Here is a 12,579-nt window from a genome sequence, read left to right as displayed (position 1 = left end):
TACATTGAATCTTGTTTTGATAATCGAGGTTTTATTTATTTGGTTTATGATTTTCTTTTTCATATAAATGGCACAAATCTTCCTTTCATTTCATATATGCAACATTGATTACTACAACATATAATACTTATAAAAAATGACAATAACCATACACCTGTTTTTGAAACCATGAGAAACAATCACACATACATACATACATACATACACATGTACACTTGTAAATCAACCAACACAAGCAAGCAATACACCATAAGGAGCCCAGCAACAACAATGGTAAATTAGGTACAAAAAAGAGAAGATTTCTAGCACCTTTATCCAAAATGCTAGTCATAACAAGCAATCATAACCCTTTTTATATTTACAAATAAAGTTATTATTATTATTTACTTATATGCCCTGAAATAGAATAGCCTAACTCATGATGACAACAAATGCTGCAGTTTCAAGTTAGACCCCATTAATGTGAGAGATACTGCCAAGGAGCCAAGATCAACCCAGGAACAACAACTTCATGTCATTGTTTGTCCTAAATATTGTACAAACACATCAACTATTAGTCACAAATGATTAACTTTACATAGGCCGCACAACGTTCAATACAAAATTAAGTTTATATAGAGAACTACGAGAACAACATAAAACATGTCTACTTATTATTTTAAATGTGATGCATAAAGCAGTTTTGTAACCGCCTAGGTCCTATCCCCCCCCCCCCCCCCCCCCCCGCCTTTTTTCCTCTCCCACCGCATCTGATCAACACTATGTACAAGTGCTTATTGGAGTGCTCGTGGTAATTTTTAGTAGTATTAAACTACAAGTCAAAAACACTGTAGCGTCCATCACATCGGCGCTACAGTAACTTTTTTTAATCTAACCCTTCAACTTTCAGCATCGACACTTATAGCCCCTTAATTTTCTAAAAACTTTGTAAAATGCCCTTTTGACCCCCCTCGAGTTTCTAAACTTTCAAGTTTTATTTTTTATGTATGTGTCGGTATAAATTAAGGTTGGTTGAATCAGGTCAGGCATAATACATTTTCATCCCTATCTTTATGTACGTCTTTCAATTGGTTTACGTTTGACGTAAATTTTCATATCGTTTTGGTTGTATTACCACTTTATATTTTTAGTTTTCTCTTCCGGTTGCTAACGGTACCGTATTTAGGTATCCTCTTCCGGTTACTATGCCGAGTTTCGACGTACTCGAAATACAGGCGTACATATTATCAAAGCAAGAACGAATCAGTTTAGCACACGGCTTATGCATTGAGCGTGCCTCTTTATTTACAACCCATAATCTCTAAAATAAAGTAAAAGAAAATAATTGATAGGTTCTCATTAGTGATTAGACCCTATTCTTCTATTGTTTTTCCATCTCTTTTAGCCAACATCATAAGTTTATCTACCCCTTTCACTAAGATCAAAAGTCAGTCCCAACATGACCCACAACTCAGACCAAATCCTATGATGGGTCATATGTCCAATTCTGTCTTTAGAGATTAGTAATTATTGATAATAATGTTTGCTTCTAGATGAATAAATAAATAAATTTCTCAGTAACATGAAAAAACTTTTCTTACAGAAGCATGTCTTCCGATCCAATCTGGAACGTGTTGAGAAAGAAGAGTGATGTATTGTTCCATTGCATCCTCTCGTCCTAAATTTTCTAAACGTTTCCACGAATTCCTGAAAAAGGGTTCCATATGTTAAGAATCATAGAACAAAGTACCAATGGTTATGAATTTAAGTAACATTTAAAGACCAGTTAGCAGCATCTCTAAAAGAGGTTAAAAGGAAAAGGGTGTATACCAGTTAGCACCATCTCTAAAAGAGGTTAAAAGGAAAAGGGTGTATACCAGTTAGCACGAGCAGAGACCTTGAGAGCCATCGGCTGCGGTTCAAAGCAAGACCCTTCAATGGCAACCTTATGAAGCCCGTATAACTCTACCTTCACTTCATTATCCATCAAATTTACGCGATCAGCGCTACTCTTTGAATCCATAAACGCCACAGCAGCACCAAAAGTCTTCTCCAACTCTGTTGTCTCAATCCCCTGCCAATCATCATCAAAAACCTCATCAACCTTCACTTCAACAGACTTCACGAAAACCTCTTGTACTAAGGATCCATTATCCTCATCACTTTCCATCAAATCAACACTAGCATCCTTATCTTCGGTTCTCTCAGGCATTTCATCAAACACATAAGAGTCACCACTAACACTGACCGACGATCCATGCTCTACTCCATCAAACTTCACACAATCCTTTTGTATTAACAATCCACTAGACTCCACCGCATTCCCCTCATCACTTTCCACCAAACCAACACCAGCATCACCAGCTTCACTTCTCTCAGGCATTTCATCAAACACATAACACTCACCACCGACACGGACCGATGACTCATCCCACACCTCAACCGACTTCACACAATCCTCTCCCAGCAATCCACAACACTCCACCACATTACCCTCATCACTTCCCACTAAACCATCACCAACTTCAACTCTCTCAGGCATTTCATCAAACACATAACACGCTCTAACCCCATCGACACTTTCACCCTCTTTGATCACAACCCCACTTCCCAATTCATCACCATCACACCCAACACCAACCTCCTCACTCACTCTCCCCAAATCTTCAACACACACAACCTTTTCATCCTTTTCAGACCCACAAAAAACCCAATCTGTTTCGATCTTTTCTTCAACCCTGATCGAAACGGTTGAATTCCCATAATCAGAACTCGATGCAACTGCGAAGAGCTTGGCGATTAGCAGAGAAACTATGAGGGAGAAGGAGATTGTGAAGACTAGTTCTTGAAAAAGCTCCATATGATACAGATGGTTAAAGGGTTCGAAAATTAGGCGATGGGTGACAAATATTTGGTGTGATTGAGAGAGATTAATAAGGATAAAAAGGAATTTTGGGGAAGGGGGAAAAGTATATACGATATTCGGAATTTGTAGTACAGTTTCAACGGTGGCTTCTTCTTTCTTTCTGACGTGTTGGAGCCCGCCATTGTTCAACCGGCAAATATTGTTACTTAACATTGTTATATTATATCGTTATTCAATATTCAATACTTAACATTATACTACTAATAATTGCGCGCGTTGCGGTCCGCGTACATTGCAAACATTGAACGAATTAGTCAAAGCGTTATGTGATGTGCTAACCTTATGAAAACATGCGTTTCGACATATCCGGTTGAACTCAACGTAACATATAGCTGCATTGCGATTGGATCAAAACATAACGCAAATCGAATTTACACCGTACAACCATAACGTATTATATGCGACCCGACTAACTTGAATTTACACCGTCAAGTCAAAACTCTCGAGAGGTCAAAGTGACATTTCACAAAGTTCATAAAAAGTTAGGGGGTTAAAAATTACATTTCCTAAACTTAAGGGCTAAGAGGAGGTAATAATGAGATTTGATAAAGTTGGAGGTAAAAGGAAACTATGACAAAGTTGGGGGTATAAAGGACACTACCACAAAGTTGGAGGGTAAAAAAGCAAACTACTTAATAAGACCCGTGCGCGTTGCGGCGCGGGTACGTTGCAAACGTCGAATGGATTAGTCCAAGTGTTATGTGATGCGCTAACCTTATAAAAACACGTGTTTCGACGTATCCGGTTGAACTCAACGTAACATATAGCTGCATTGCGATTGGATCAAAACACAACGCAAATCGAATTTATACCGTACAATCATAACGTATTATATGCGACCCGACTAACTTGAATTATACCGTCAAGTCAAAAACTCTCGAGGGGTTAAAGTGACAATTTACAAAGTTCATAAAAAAGTTACGGGGTTAAAAATTACATTTCTTAAACTTAAGGGCTAAGAGGGGGTAATAATAAGAAAAAGAAAACTATGACAAAGTTTGGGGTATAAAGGACACAATCACAAAATTGAAGGGTAAAAAAGCAAAGTAATTGTATGTCGGTGGCCAATGCCACCGACTTTCTACTTTAAGATGTTACTAATATAATGACCCGTCGCGCGTTGTGGCGGTACCAAAACCTAAAGTAACCCGAATTTATAACGTAAGATATTTGACCCAGCTCGTTCCGAACACAATTTATGTCAAAATACAGATCACTTGAAAACACACATAAAAATAAACACGAATATGTATTATATTTGATTAGACTCATTACCGAGAGGAAAAAACACGTCAATTTGGTCTATACCGGAATGTACTTAAAAATAAGCACGTAAAAACATAGTTATTTTTTCGAGTAGTTTCTTTGTAGCACGACCTTTGTCATTTAACTTATTTTTATTACTAAGTGTGTAATAATAAATTTATTCAACTCGTGTAATTTATGAAACTCTAACTTAGTATAAAAATAAGATGATCATATTTAGTTATAGTTATTATTGAAATAACCAAGAAAGAAAAGCAACAAAATGAAAACAAACAAAAAAATAACCAAGAAAGAAAAGCAATAAATAGAAAACAAATAAAAAAATAACAAAGAAGAAACAAAAAAGTTAAAATTAAAAGGAAGTTAGTAGCCTCGAACACAAAACCTTGTCTTTGAATAGAATCAATAAAACCAGCTGCACTGCTATCTAATTTATTTTTTTGTTTATTTATACTCTTTAAATATATGTAGTTTGAGGTGACAAAGGTCGGTTGCATAGGCATCGACTTTGTCTATAGATAATAGTTATTTATTTTTAAAAAAAAAATAAAACAAATTTATTAAATTAAAAAAACATTAACATTAAATAGAGAAATCACATTAATAAAAATTTATATAAACTTAAAGAAACGTTGCATATGTATAAAAAAACATTAATAAAAAATACATTTTTTAGTTATCATCTTCCTCATTTTGGTTTCACGAAACACTCCAAATGTATTCAACCAAATTCGCTCGAAGGTTGTGATGTATCTGACTGTCATAAATTTCCACTGTGTTCGATTCCATCATTTCATCACCAATATCTTTAGTATTTGGTTGCGTCTCCTCCCTATAATACTCGTAAATTGTGTGTCTTTTATCCTCCAAAATTATGTTATATAAAATAATGCACGCGTACATCACATTTCTAACTCTATTTAATATATAGAATAACATCTTTTAATGGGTCGGTTTAAGTGTAGTTAAAAAAATATGTAACAATAGTATATTTTTACATTAGCATCGGACGTTTTAAAAAAAACAAATGGTTTAAAACATTTAAAATAATCGGCCGGTTTAAAAATAACGTTACGAAAATTAATGTCAAAATGTAGATAAAAATAACTCATGTGCACGTTAATATTATTTAATACTATATATAGACATATGAAGCATGTAAAAAAATCATGAAATTGTAACGAAAATTCGTTTAAAATTTAAAGCGGTAACTATATTAAAGTTTGGAGGTTTTAGTGTTAGCGGTATAGAAAGGGTGAAAATAATTTTATTAGAGTTCATCAGACATTTGATAAATCTATTAAAAATCAGAGGGTAAGAATGTAAATTAGTTTTAAAAAAATTAACTAAATTTGAGGGAGACAAAAATGTAAAAACCAAAACTTGTGGTCAAAACATAAAAAAAGAATAGTATGTCTTGTGTAATGGTTACAAATCCCACTAAAACTTGAGTAAATTAACTAAATTCCATTAAAAAGAAAATGCAAATTGAAAATAAATAATCTCATCTAACTTAATTTGGCCGATAATAATCACAAGTCAGTTATTGGCCGATAATAATCCGAATTGGTCATTTTTTTTTTTGTAAAATAGTCCGACGTTAAAATAGCTTAACGGAGTTAAGTTTTTTTCCGAATACAAACCAATGTTTTAGGGCTTTTGATCAGAACGAGGATACGAGTCGATTGATATAAAACTTACCTTGAAATTGTGCTAGAAATGGCTTGATTTTTGTTAATTGGAAGTTTAAACACCCGAATTGAAGCACAATTTTCGTGGGTTGGGGCAGTATTTCGAGGTAAGTTTTACATCAATCGACTCGTATCCTCGTTCTGATCAAAAGCCCTAGAACATTGGTTTGTAAGTCGGAAAAAAACTTAACTCCGTTAAGCTATTTTAACGGCGGACTATTTCACAAAAAAAAAAAAAAAAAAAATTACCAGTTTGGATTATTATCAGCAAAATTTAGTTAGGTGGGATTATTTATTTCCAATTTGCCAAAAGAAAAGTTAATTATATAAGTGTGGATAAAATTCTTGTAATTTAAAACAAAATGAAGCCTAAAATATGTAGTGTAACACCATGATGTTGTTTAATATATATATTATATATATATATATGTGTGTAATCACGTAATAGTTTATGTTGAATTTGTAATCACGTAATAGATATACAAAATCACGTAGTCATGTGTTGGGTATTCAAAATCATGTAATCACATAATGGATTAATAGGTATTCAAAATCTTGTAATTTTTAAGAAAACTATAACGATAGGCTGCTCGAATTAAAGAGGATGAAATGTTCATTAATACGGCGTCATTTAAAAAAAAATATTAACGTATGAAAAAGTAGAGTAAATTACAAGTTTTGTCCTTTATGTATGTATCAAATTGAAGGCGGTGTCCTTTAACTTCAAAATTGACTGGTTTTGTCCTTAACATTTCAAAATCCTGCACGTTATGTCCTTTAGGCCAAACTCAGTTAGATTTTTTTTGTTAAAGTTGGTCATGCGCCTTACACATGAGGGCACTTTTGTCATTTTGCCTCCTTATGGACTATTGAGTAAATAAGTTATAAACAGGGGTAAAAATAAAAAAATAAAGATATTAAATACAAAATTCTTTGTATGTGCCCTTGAGTCTTATGGATCTTCACAGAATTGTCAATCCGATCTAGAGTGCGGAATCCTCTAGATCAGATTTGTTACAGAAACGAGTAGAAACACAGAATTCCAATTAATCGGGTCTTCTATTGATTATCCAAATTAGAAGTTTTACAATCAATTCAAGACCTCACAACCTCACAGCCTATCTCTGTGATCTTGCCTCTCTCAAAAACGTTTTTCTCTCTCTGTCTACGTTTTCTCTCTCTAAAACTCTCTAACCTCTAATAACTCTGCTAAGAACCAAAACCCTAATCACAAAACATGTTTATATACCACATGTTTGTGAACTGGGCTTCCTACTGGGCTAGGCCATTTTCCAAGCCCATTACAAAATATCCAAAGACTAAATAATCAAACTATTAAGCTGTTGTCACCGAATATGCACCAACAGACTCCCCCTTGACAATAGCTTCATAGTGTAACTTTGTCTTCAAACATCTTGTGTTCTTTTTGGTCTTTGGATAGCGTCAGCTACACAGCTTCTGACATCAACAGACTCCCCCTTAGCTGATGCTTCCAATCTCCAAAACTTTCATTCATTGTAGATCAGTTAGCTAGCAATCCTTGGTTAAGTAAGTAAGCTCCAACTCTTCCATATCTCTTCCTCTTTCTGCAATGTAGTAGAAGGATCCTACCATGCATCTTCACACATCTTCATTTCACTCTCAATCTGCACTTTACTTGTATTCTGCACTTCATTTTGATAACTGCATCAATCTGTTTAGAAACACAAGCAAGTATCTCGAAAAACCATTAGTCTTTTTCACATTTAAAGATAAACCAATATTTTATCTTAGTTTGCAAAAACACCAATCTGTCAGCTCAAAATGGAAGTCTTTTTAAAAAGAAATATTTTTGGTATTTTTGACTTTTTAAGAAAGCAGTAAACTATTTATAAAAGCAATAAACACTCTATTTTTGTGAGAATCACCGGTAAGAAGATCATATCAGCACAATCAAACTGTTTCACACAATCATATAATTCTTTATTTAATTTTTCGTGAAAAGTAGTCCAAGACGATTACCAGTATGTCTGTCCACTTAAACAAAATGCATGAACATTTCAAGTTCCATTACCATATGATACGTTAAGGTAATATTATTACTGATATACTAGTGTGTCCCACTTCAGGATATACCCCCGCGATCAAGGTATGCACAAAGATTCATCGTAGTAGGTGAGTATACTGAATTCATCCGTTTTATTTTTCAGTGATAGATAATTGGTGAACAGGTCAGTACTTCCGTACAGCAAAGAGATCAAAATATCTTATCGAGGGCTAAGACAGATACCATTTTTGGTACGAATTATGCATTTTGCATTTTTTGAATGACTCTCTATGAGAGCTTCTTCATTTTCAGGGTTTTGGCATTTTTAGCTCTTTTAAGATATCTTGGGTGTGTCTAGGTCAGCATGTATCTGGATGCAGCAGAAGGACACCCCTGATATCCCTGGATGAAATAACAGTATAAAGACCCAAAACCTCAGATTTTGGCAATCTATCAACGCAAGATTTAAGGTCATTAAACCATACACTACTTGTGACAACCGGTAATTAACGGCTTCTAATTACGCGATTAACCAACATTTAAGGCGATAATAAATAATGTTTAAGACACGAATTAATTTAATTAGGATTTTGTAATGCCTAGGAGCGCCTACACGACTTTACAGTACGCGAATGATAATCTGCAAAGAAACTGCGTAACGCATAACGATCGAAAAACGCGACTTTGACTTTGAGCGACGAACGAACATGGCAAACGACAACCGACCATATTTTATGTGTTTTCTATTCTAAAATCTTATTTTACGACGTTACAAAGTGATCGGGTTTAGATAACGAGTCTCGTAGGAAATTCGGGCCACTTAAACACGGGGATTGGGCTTGTGGGCCTCGGGCCCAGGCCCAAGCCCACTTAAAACAAACCCTAGTATAAATACTAATTTACCACTCAAACCCTCATTTCTTTTTAAAAACATCAGCCGACACCCCATTCTATCACCTCCTTTCCTATGCATATTGTTCTAACCCTAGACAACATACATACACCCACAAATGGAGATCAAAACACATCTATCTCTACTCTTACACACTTGTATAACACAACCACAAGCCAAATCACCCAAACACCCCTCCCCTCTCGCTGTTCGATGTCGGGTCGGTAATACACCGGCCGGCGGCGGTTGTTCCCACCGACGACAACACCCACCCCCATCCCCTCGTCTCTGGTCAGCCGGCGACGATGCCGGTGGTTAACCGGCTACCACCATTCACCATCTTCTCCAAATATACACACCCTCGCCGATCAGAATCAGCGACGACGACGGCTCGGGTTGGGTTCGCCGGCATCTGCTTCTGTGGATACGTGAACTGAGACTGAGAACGACAGGTTCCGACTCCACCTCTATTCTATTTTGATTTTTTTAGTTTTCAAGCAATAACAGACACATGACGTGTTTTTTTTTTTGTTTTCCGGTGACACGGCGGTGGTTATGTCGGTAGTCATCGGACTGAGCCGTCGTGTGGTGGCAGTGGATGGCGGTGGTGGTGATTATGGCTGTTCGAGCCTTGGTTCAGTTTTGGTTGGATAAAAAAAAATGCTTCGGATTCGATTTGAGATGTCGCTCGGGTGTTCGGGTCAAAGTTTGGTTCAACTCGGTTTGACTCGGTCAAACCGAGTCAACTCAGTCAATGAAGTCAGTCGGTCAACACCCGAGTCAACCCGGGTCAACAGCGGGTCAAGATTGGTCAACAAAATTCAGCGGTCAAAACAAGTCAACGGTTCGGTCAACCGTGGTCAAAGTCAGTTTTGGTTCGGTCAACGCAGTCAAAACCATTCAACGCACGATCCGGTAAAGTTTTAGTGTCGCGGAAATTAGTTTAGATTTTTAGTATATTTATACGCGACCGAGCTCGAACCGAATGCATTTAATGATTTAGATTCATTTTTTTTGGGGCACTTGACGAAAAGTTTATATATTATGGTTGAAATATTGTTGAATCTTGAAAAACATATCGACACTCGACTGTCGGGATCGTCCAAAAACAGGGGAAACTCTGTCCGTTTTTTTTTTCGTAAAATCCGTTATACGAAACATTTATAATTCGTAACCGACGTCTATCGAAAGTAAAGTGTGTATATATATATATATATTTTTTTGTTAGAATAAACATGAAAGTATATTCACTTTGACGACGATTACGAAACCGATACCCATTTAAAACAAATATAACTCTTATAGTTATTACAAAAGTCGATGTTCCGAACACTTTCTACAAAATAGATATAATGTTATATTTATTTCGAATATCGATATTTCCGAACGTTTTTACAAACAAATATAATCGTTTATATTTATTCGAAACGTCGTTAACTCGTATAGGTTTATACAATAAATATAATTGTTATATTTATGTCAAATCTCGTATTCGTATACTTTTGTAACAATAAATATAATAATTTATATTTATTTCAAACTTCTAAACGAAGTACGACACCTTTCCGAAAGATGTTAACAAACGATATTGTTGATTCGATAACAACGAGCCCTTATAATTATATGCATATACATTTATTTACTTCCATCCTACGAAAACTACAACGGTATATTATCGCATCACATACGACATATCGAATACGTACCATTTTAACTACGTATTTCTATTTGCGACAATTAACACAACTTCGTGAATATATTTATATTTATATATAAATATATATATATATCCTAAATCACTCGGATTCTAAGTCGTTTTCAAGACTTAGTTTTTTTTTTTTTTTTCCCCGAATATAAACGGGATCAAATAACCATAGTTGATTATTTCAAACCATAATAAGAAAACCTTTGTAGGGTCGTTTTATTAACGACGCGGTAGAGCTCAGACACGTAGTTTAGCTACGTTTAAATTAGAAAATTCATAAGTATTCCTTCGTAGGAATGTCATAGGTGCACGCTAGCTAATACACGTTCTTGGAACAACACTTCGGAATCACGCTAGGCTAGCTTTGCACAGGAATATCAAGGTGAGTTCATAACCCCCACTTTTTACTGTTTTACATTGTTATAAATGTTTTCGGGGGTGGAAAGACATGCAAGTTTTTGCAAATAAAAACACTATTTCGATGAACGAAAACACATATTTATAAACCATGTTGCAAATGATTTTCAACGAACTTGAATGGTTTACGAACGATTTATACTAAACATACCGGTTTTACAAAACATGCATGATTTTCATGACTAGTGACGAGAATGTCCTAGTTACAACAACGAGACTGGGTTGGCCTGCGTACGAAAAACGAGACAACTCAGTGAGACCACGTCCCCCTTTTCTTTCAACGTTTCGGTTTACAACTTTCAGGGGGAAATACATGTCAAACTTAGGTATGATTAAGTTATGGAATGAACTCTTAGATCATGTGAGCATAGGCTGTAACTGAGGTGCCATTAATCCTTTTGAGGACCAAGGAACAAAGGTTAGATCTAATGGGTACGGGCGAGCCCCACTCACGGTCCATGGGTGACCACTTAGAGTGCTGTTGTGTCCAGCGTCGAGAGTTCGACACTTAAATTGCCTACGCGGGTTGAGTACCTCCTATGTCGTCACATATATTAATGTCCTCGCGAAACATTAATGATCAACATGTTCATAGACGCTTTACATACCAACTTACAACACTATAACTTTCAAATGTTTTAATATTCATTTGACGCAAACTCGTAATACATGTATTTACAAACTTTGATAATGTTTTCAACTTATGTACAAGTAAGAGGACGTGTTGGTCCTGCTTACAAAGACTCTCGTGGGCTAGACTCACAACTTTCATATATCATGCCGAGAAAATGATTTTACTATGCTTTCTCAACAACTTTTAAACCGGTTATCAAAAAGATTTATTTTAAATCTTTTCAAAACAAACTATGAACTCGCTCAACTTTACGTTGACTTTTCGCATGTTCTTTCTCAGGTTGCATTTTCAAAACTATGGAACGGTTGGAATAGGAGAACCCATGGGAATTCGAGTACTTAGCGGCGTTTATTTTCTAGAAGTCTTAGCTTAATTGCTTCCGCTGTGCAATGAAGATACCGGTCCAGTCACGCCAAGCTCTGATTTTTCGGGGTGTGACAGATTGGTATCAGAGCTATAGGTTTCAGCGAATTTAGGTTTCTGTAGAGATACCTAGGCTTTAACCTCACTTTCCTCTGGGGACTTAGATTATTAAGACTTGGACACATACAGAACGCCTAGGACTGAATATGGGTTTCCAACCGTTGCCGAAAACAATGAGTCAACATTTTTGGTTTTAAACATACACAAGTGTTGTGTTGGATACACGGTACATGAACCGATTACATATAGTAAGCAAAACTTTGAGAGTTTTGGATAACAGGCATTTAGGACCTCTGTAAAGCTTATGTCGAAACTCACTAAAGGTCCTCACTTAGAAACCGTGACTAACAACTCAGGCAAACGCTATTATCTATTTGTCTATGCTATTTTAATTACCCGAGCAGGTAATCTATGTGGAACGAAACGCTAGGGCGCGAATACACGTGAAACTTAAACTATACGTCAACGGACGTTGAAATACATCACACACAACTTTCGAGGCAAGGCCTTTGGAAAAAAAATGATTGAGCATGACAACAACGATGCTAACCCCGTCAGTGGGAGAACTACTGGTCGAAAGCGGCAAATTGGCAAGTGAACCTGCAAACGACACGAATCAC

The 12,579-nt window shown here is 35.9% G+C and overlaps 1 protein-coding gene across 1 annotated transcript; it reads right to left on the bottom strand.

The window, feature by feature from the left end:
- Positions 1-108: 108 nt before the first annotated feature.
- On the bottom strand, positions 109-3,044 carry LOC110895482 (acyl-CoA-binding domain-containing protein 3). Its single transcript, XM_022142803.2, has 3 exons — positions 1,857-3,044; positions 1,581-1,686; positions 109-526 (listed from the first exon to the last, which is right to left on the bottom strand). Exons 1-3 carry the CDS (start codon positions 2,837-2,839, stop codon positions 515-517), a joined length of 1,101 nt encoding a protein of 366 aa, XP_021998495.1. The 5' UTR covers positions 2,840-3,044; the 3' UTR covers positions 109-514.
- Between the last annotated feature and the right edge of the window lie 9,535 nt (positions 3,045-12,579).

Source organism: Helianthus annuus, chromosome 12, assembly GCF_002127325.2.
Source record: "Helianthus annuus cultivar XRQ/B chromosome 12, HanXRQr2.0-SUNRISE, whole genome shotgun sequence".
Lineage (NCBI taxonomy): Eukaryota > Viridiplantae > Streptophyta > Magnoliopsida > Asterales > Asteraceae > Helianthus > Helianthus annuus.
This window is presented reverse-complemented; position numbering and strand designations above follow the sequence as displayed.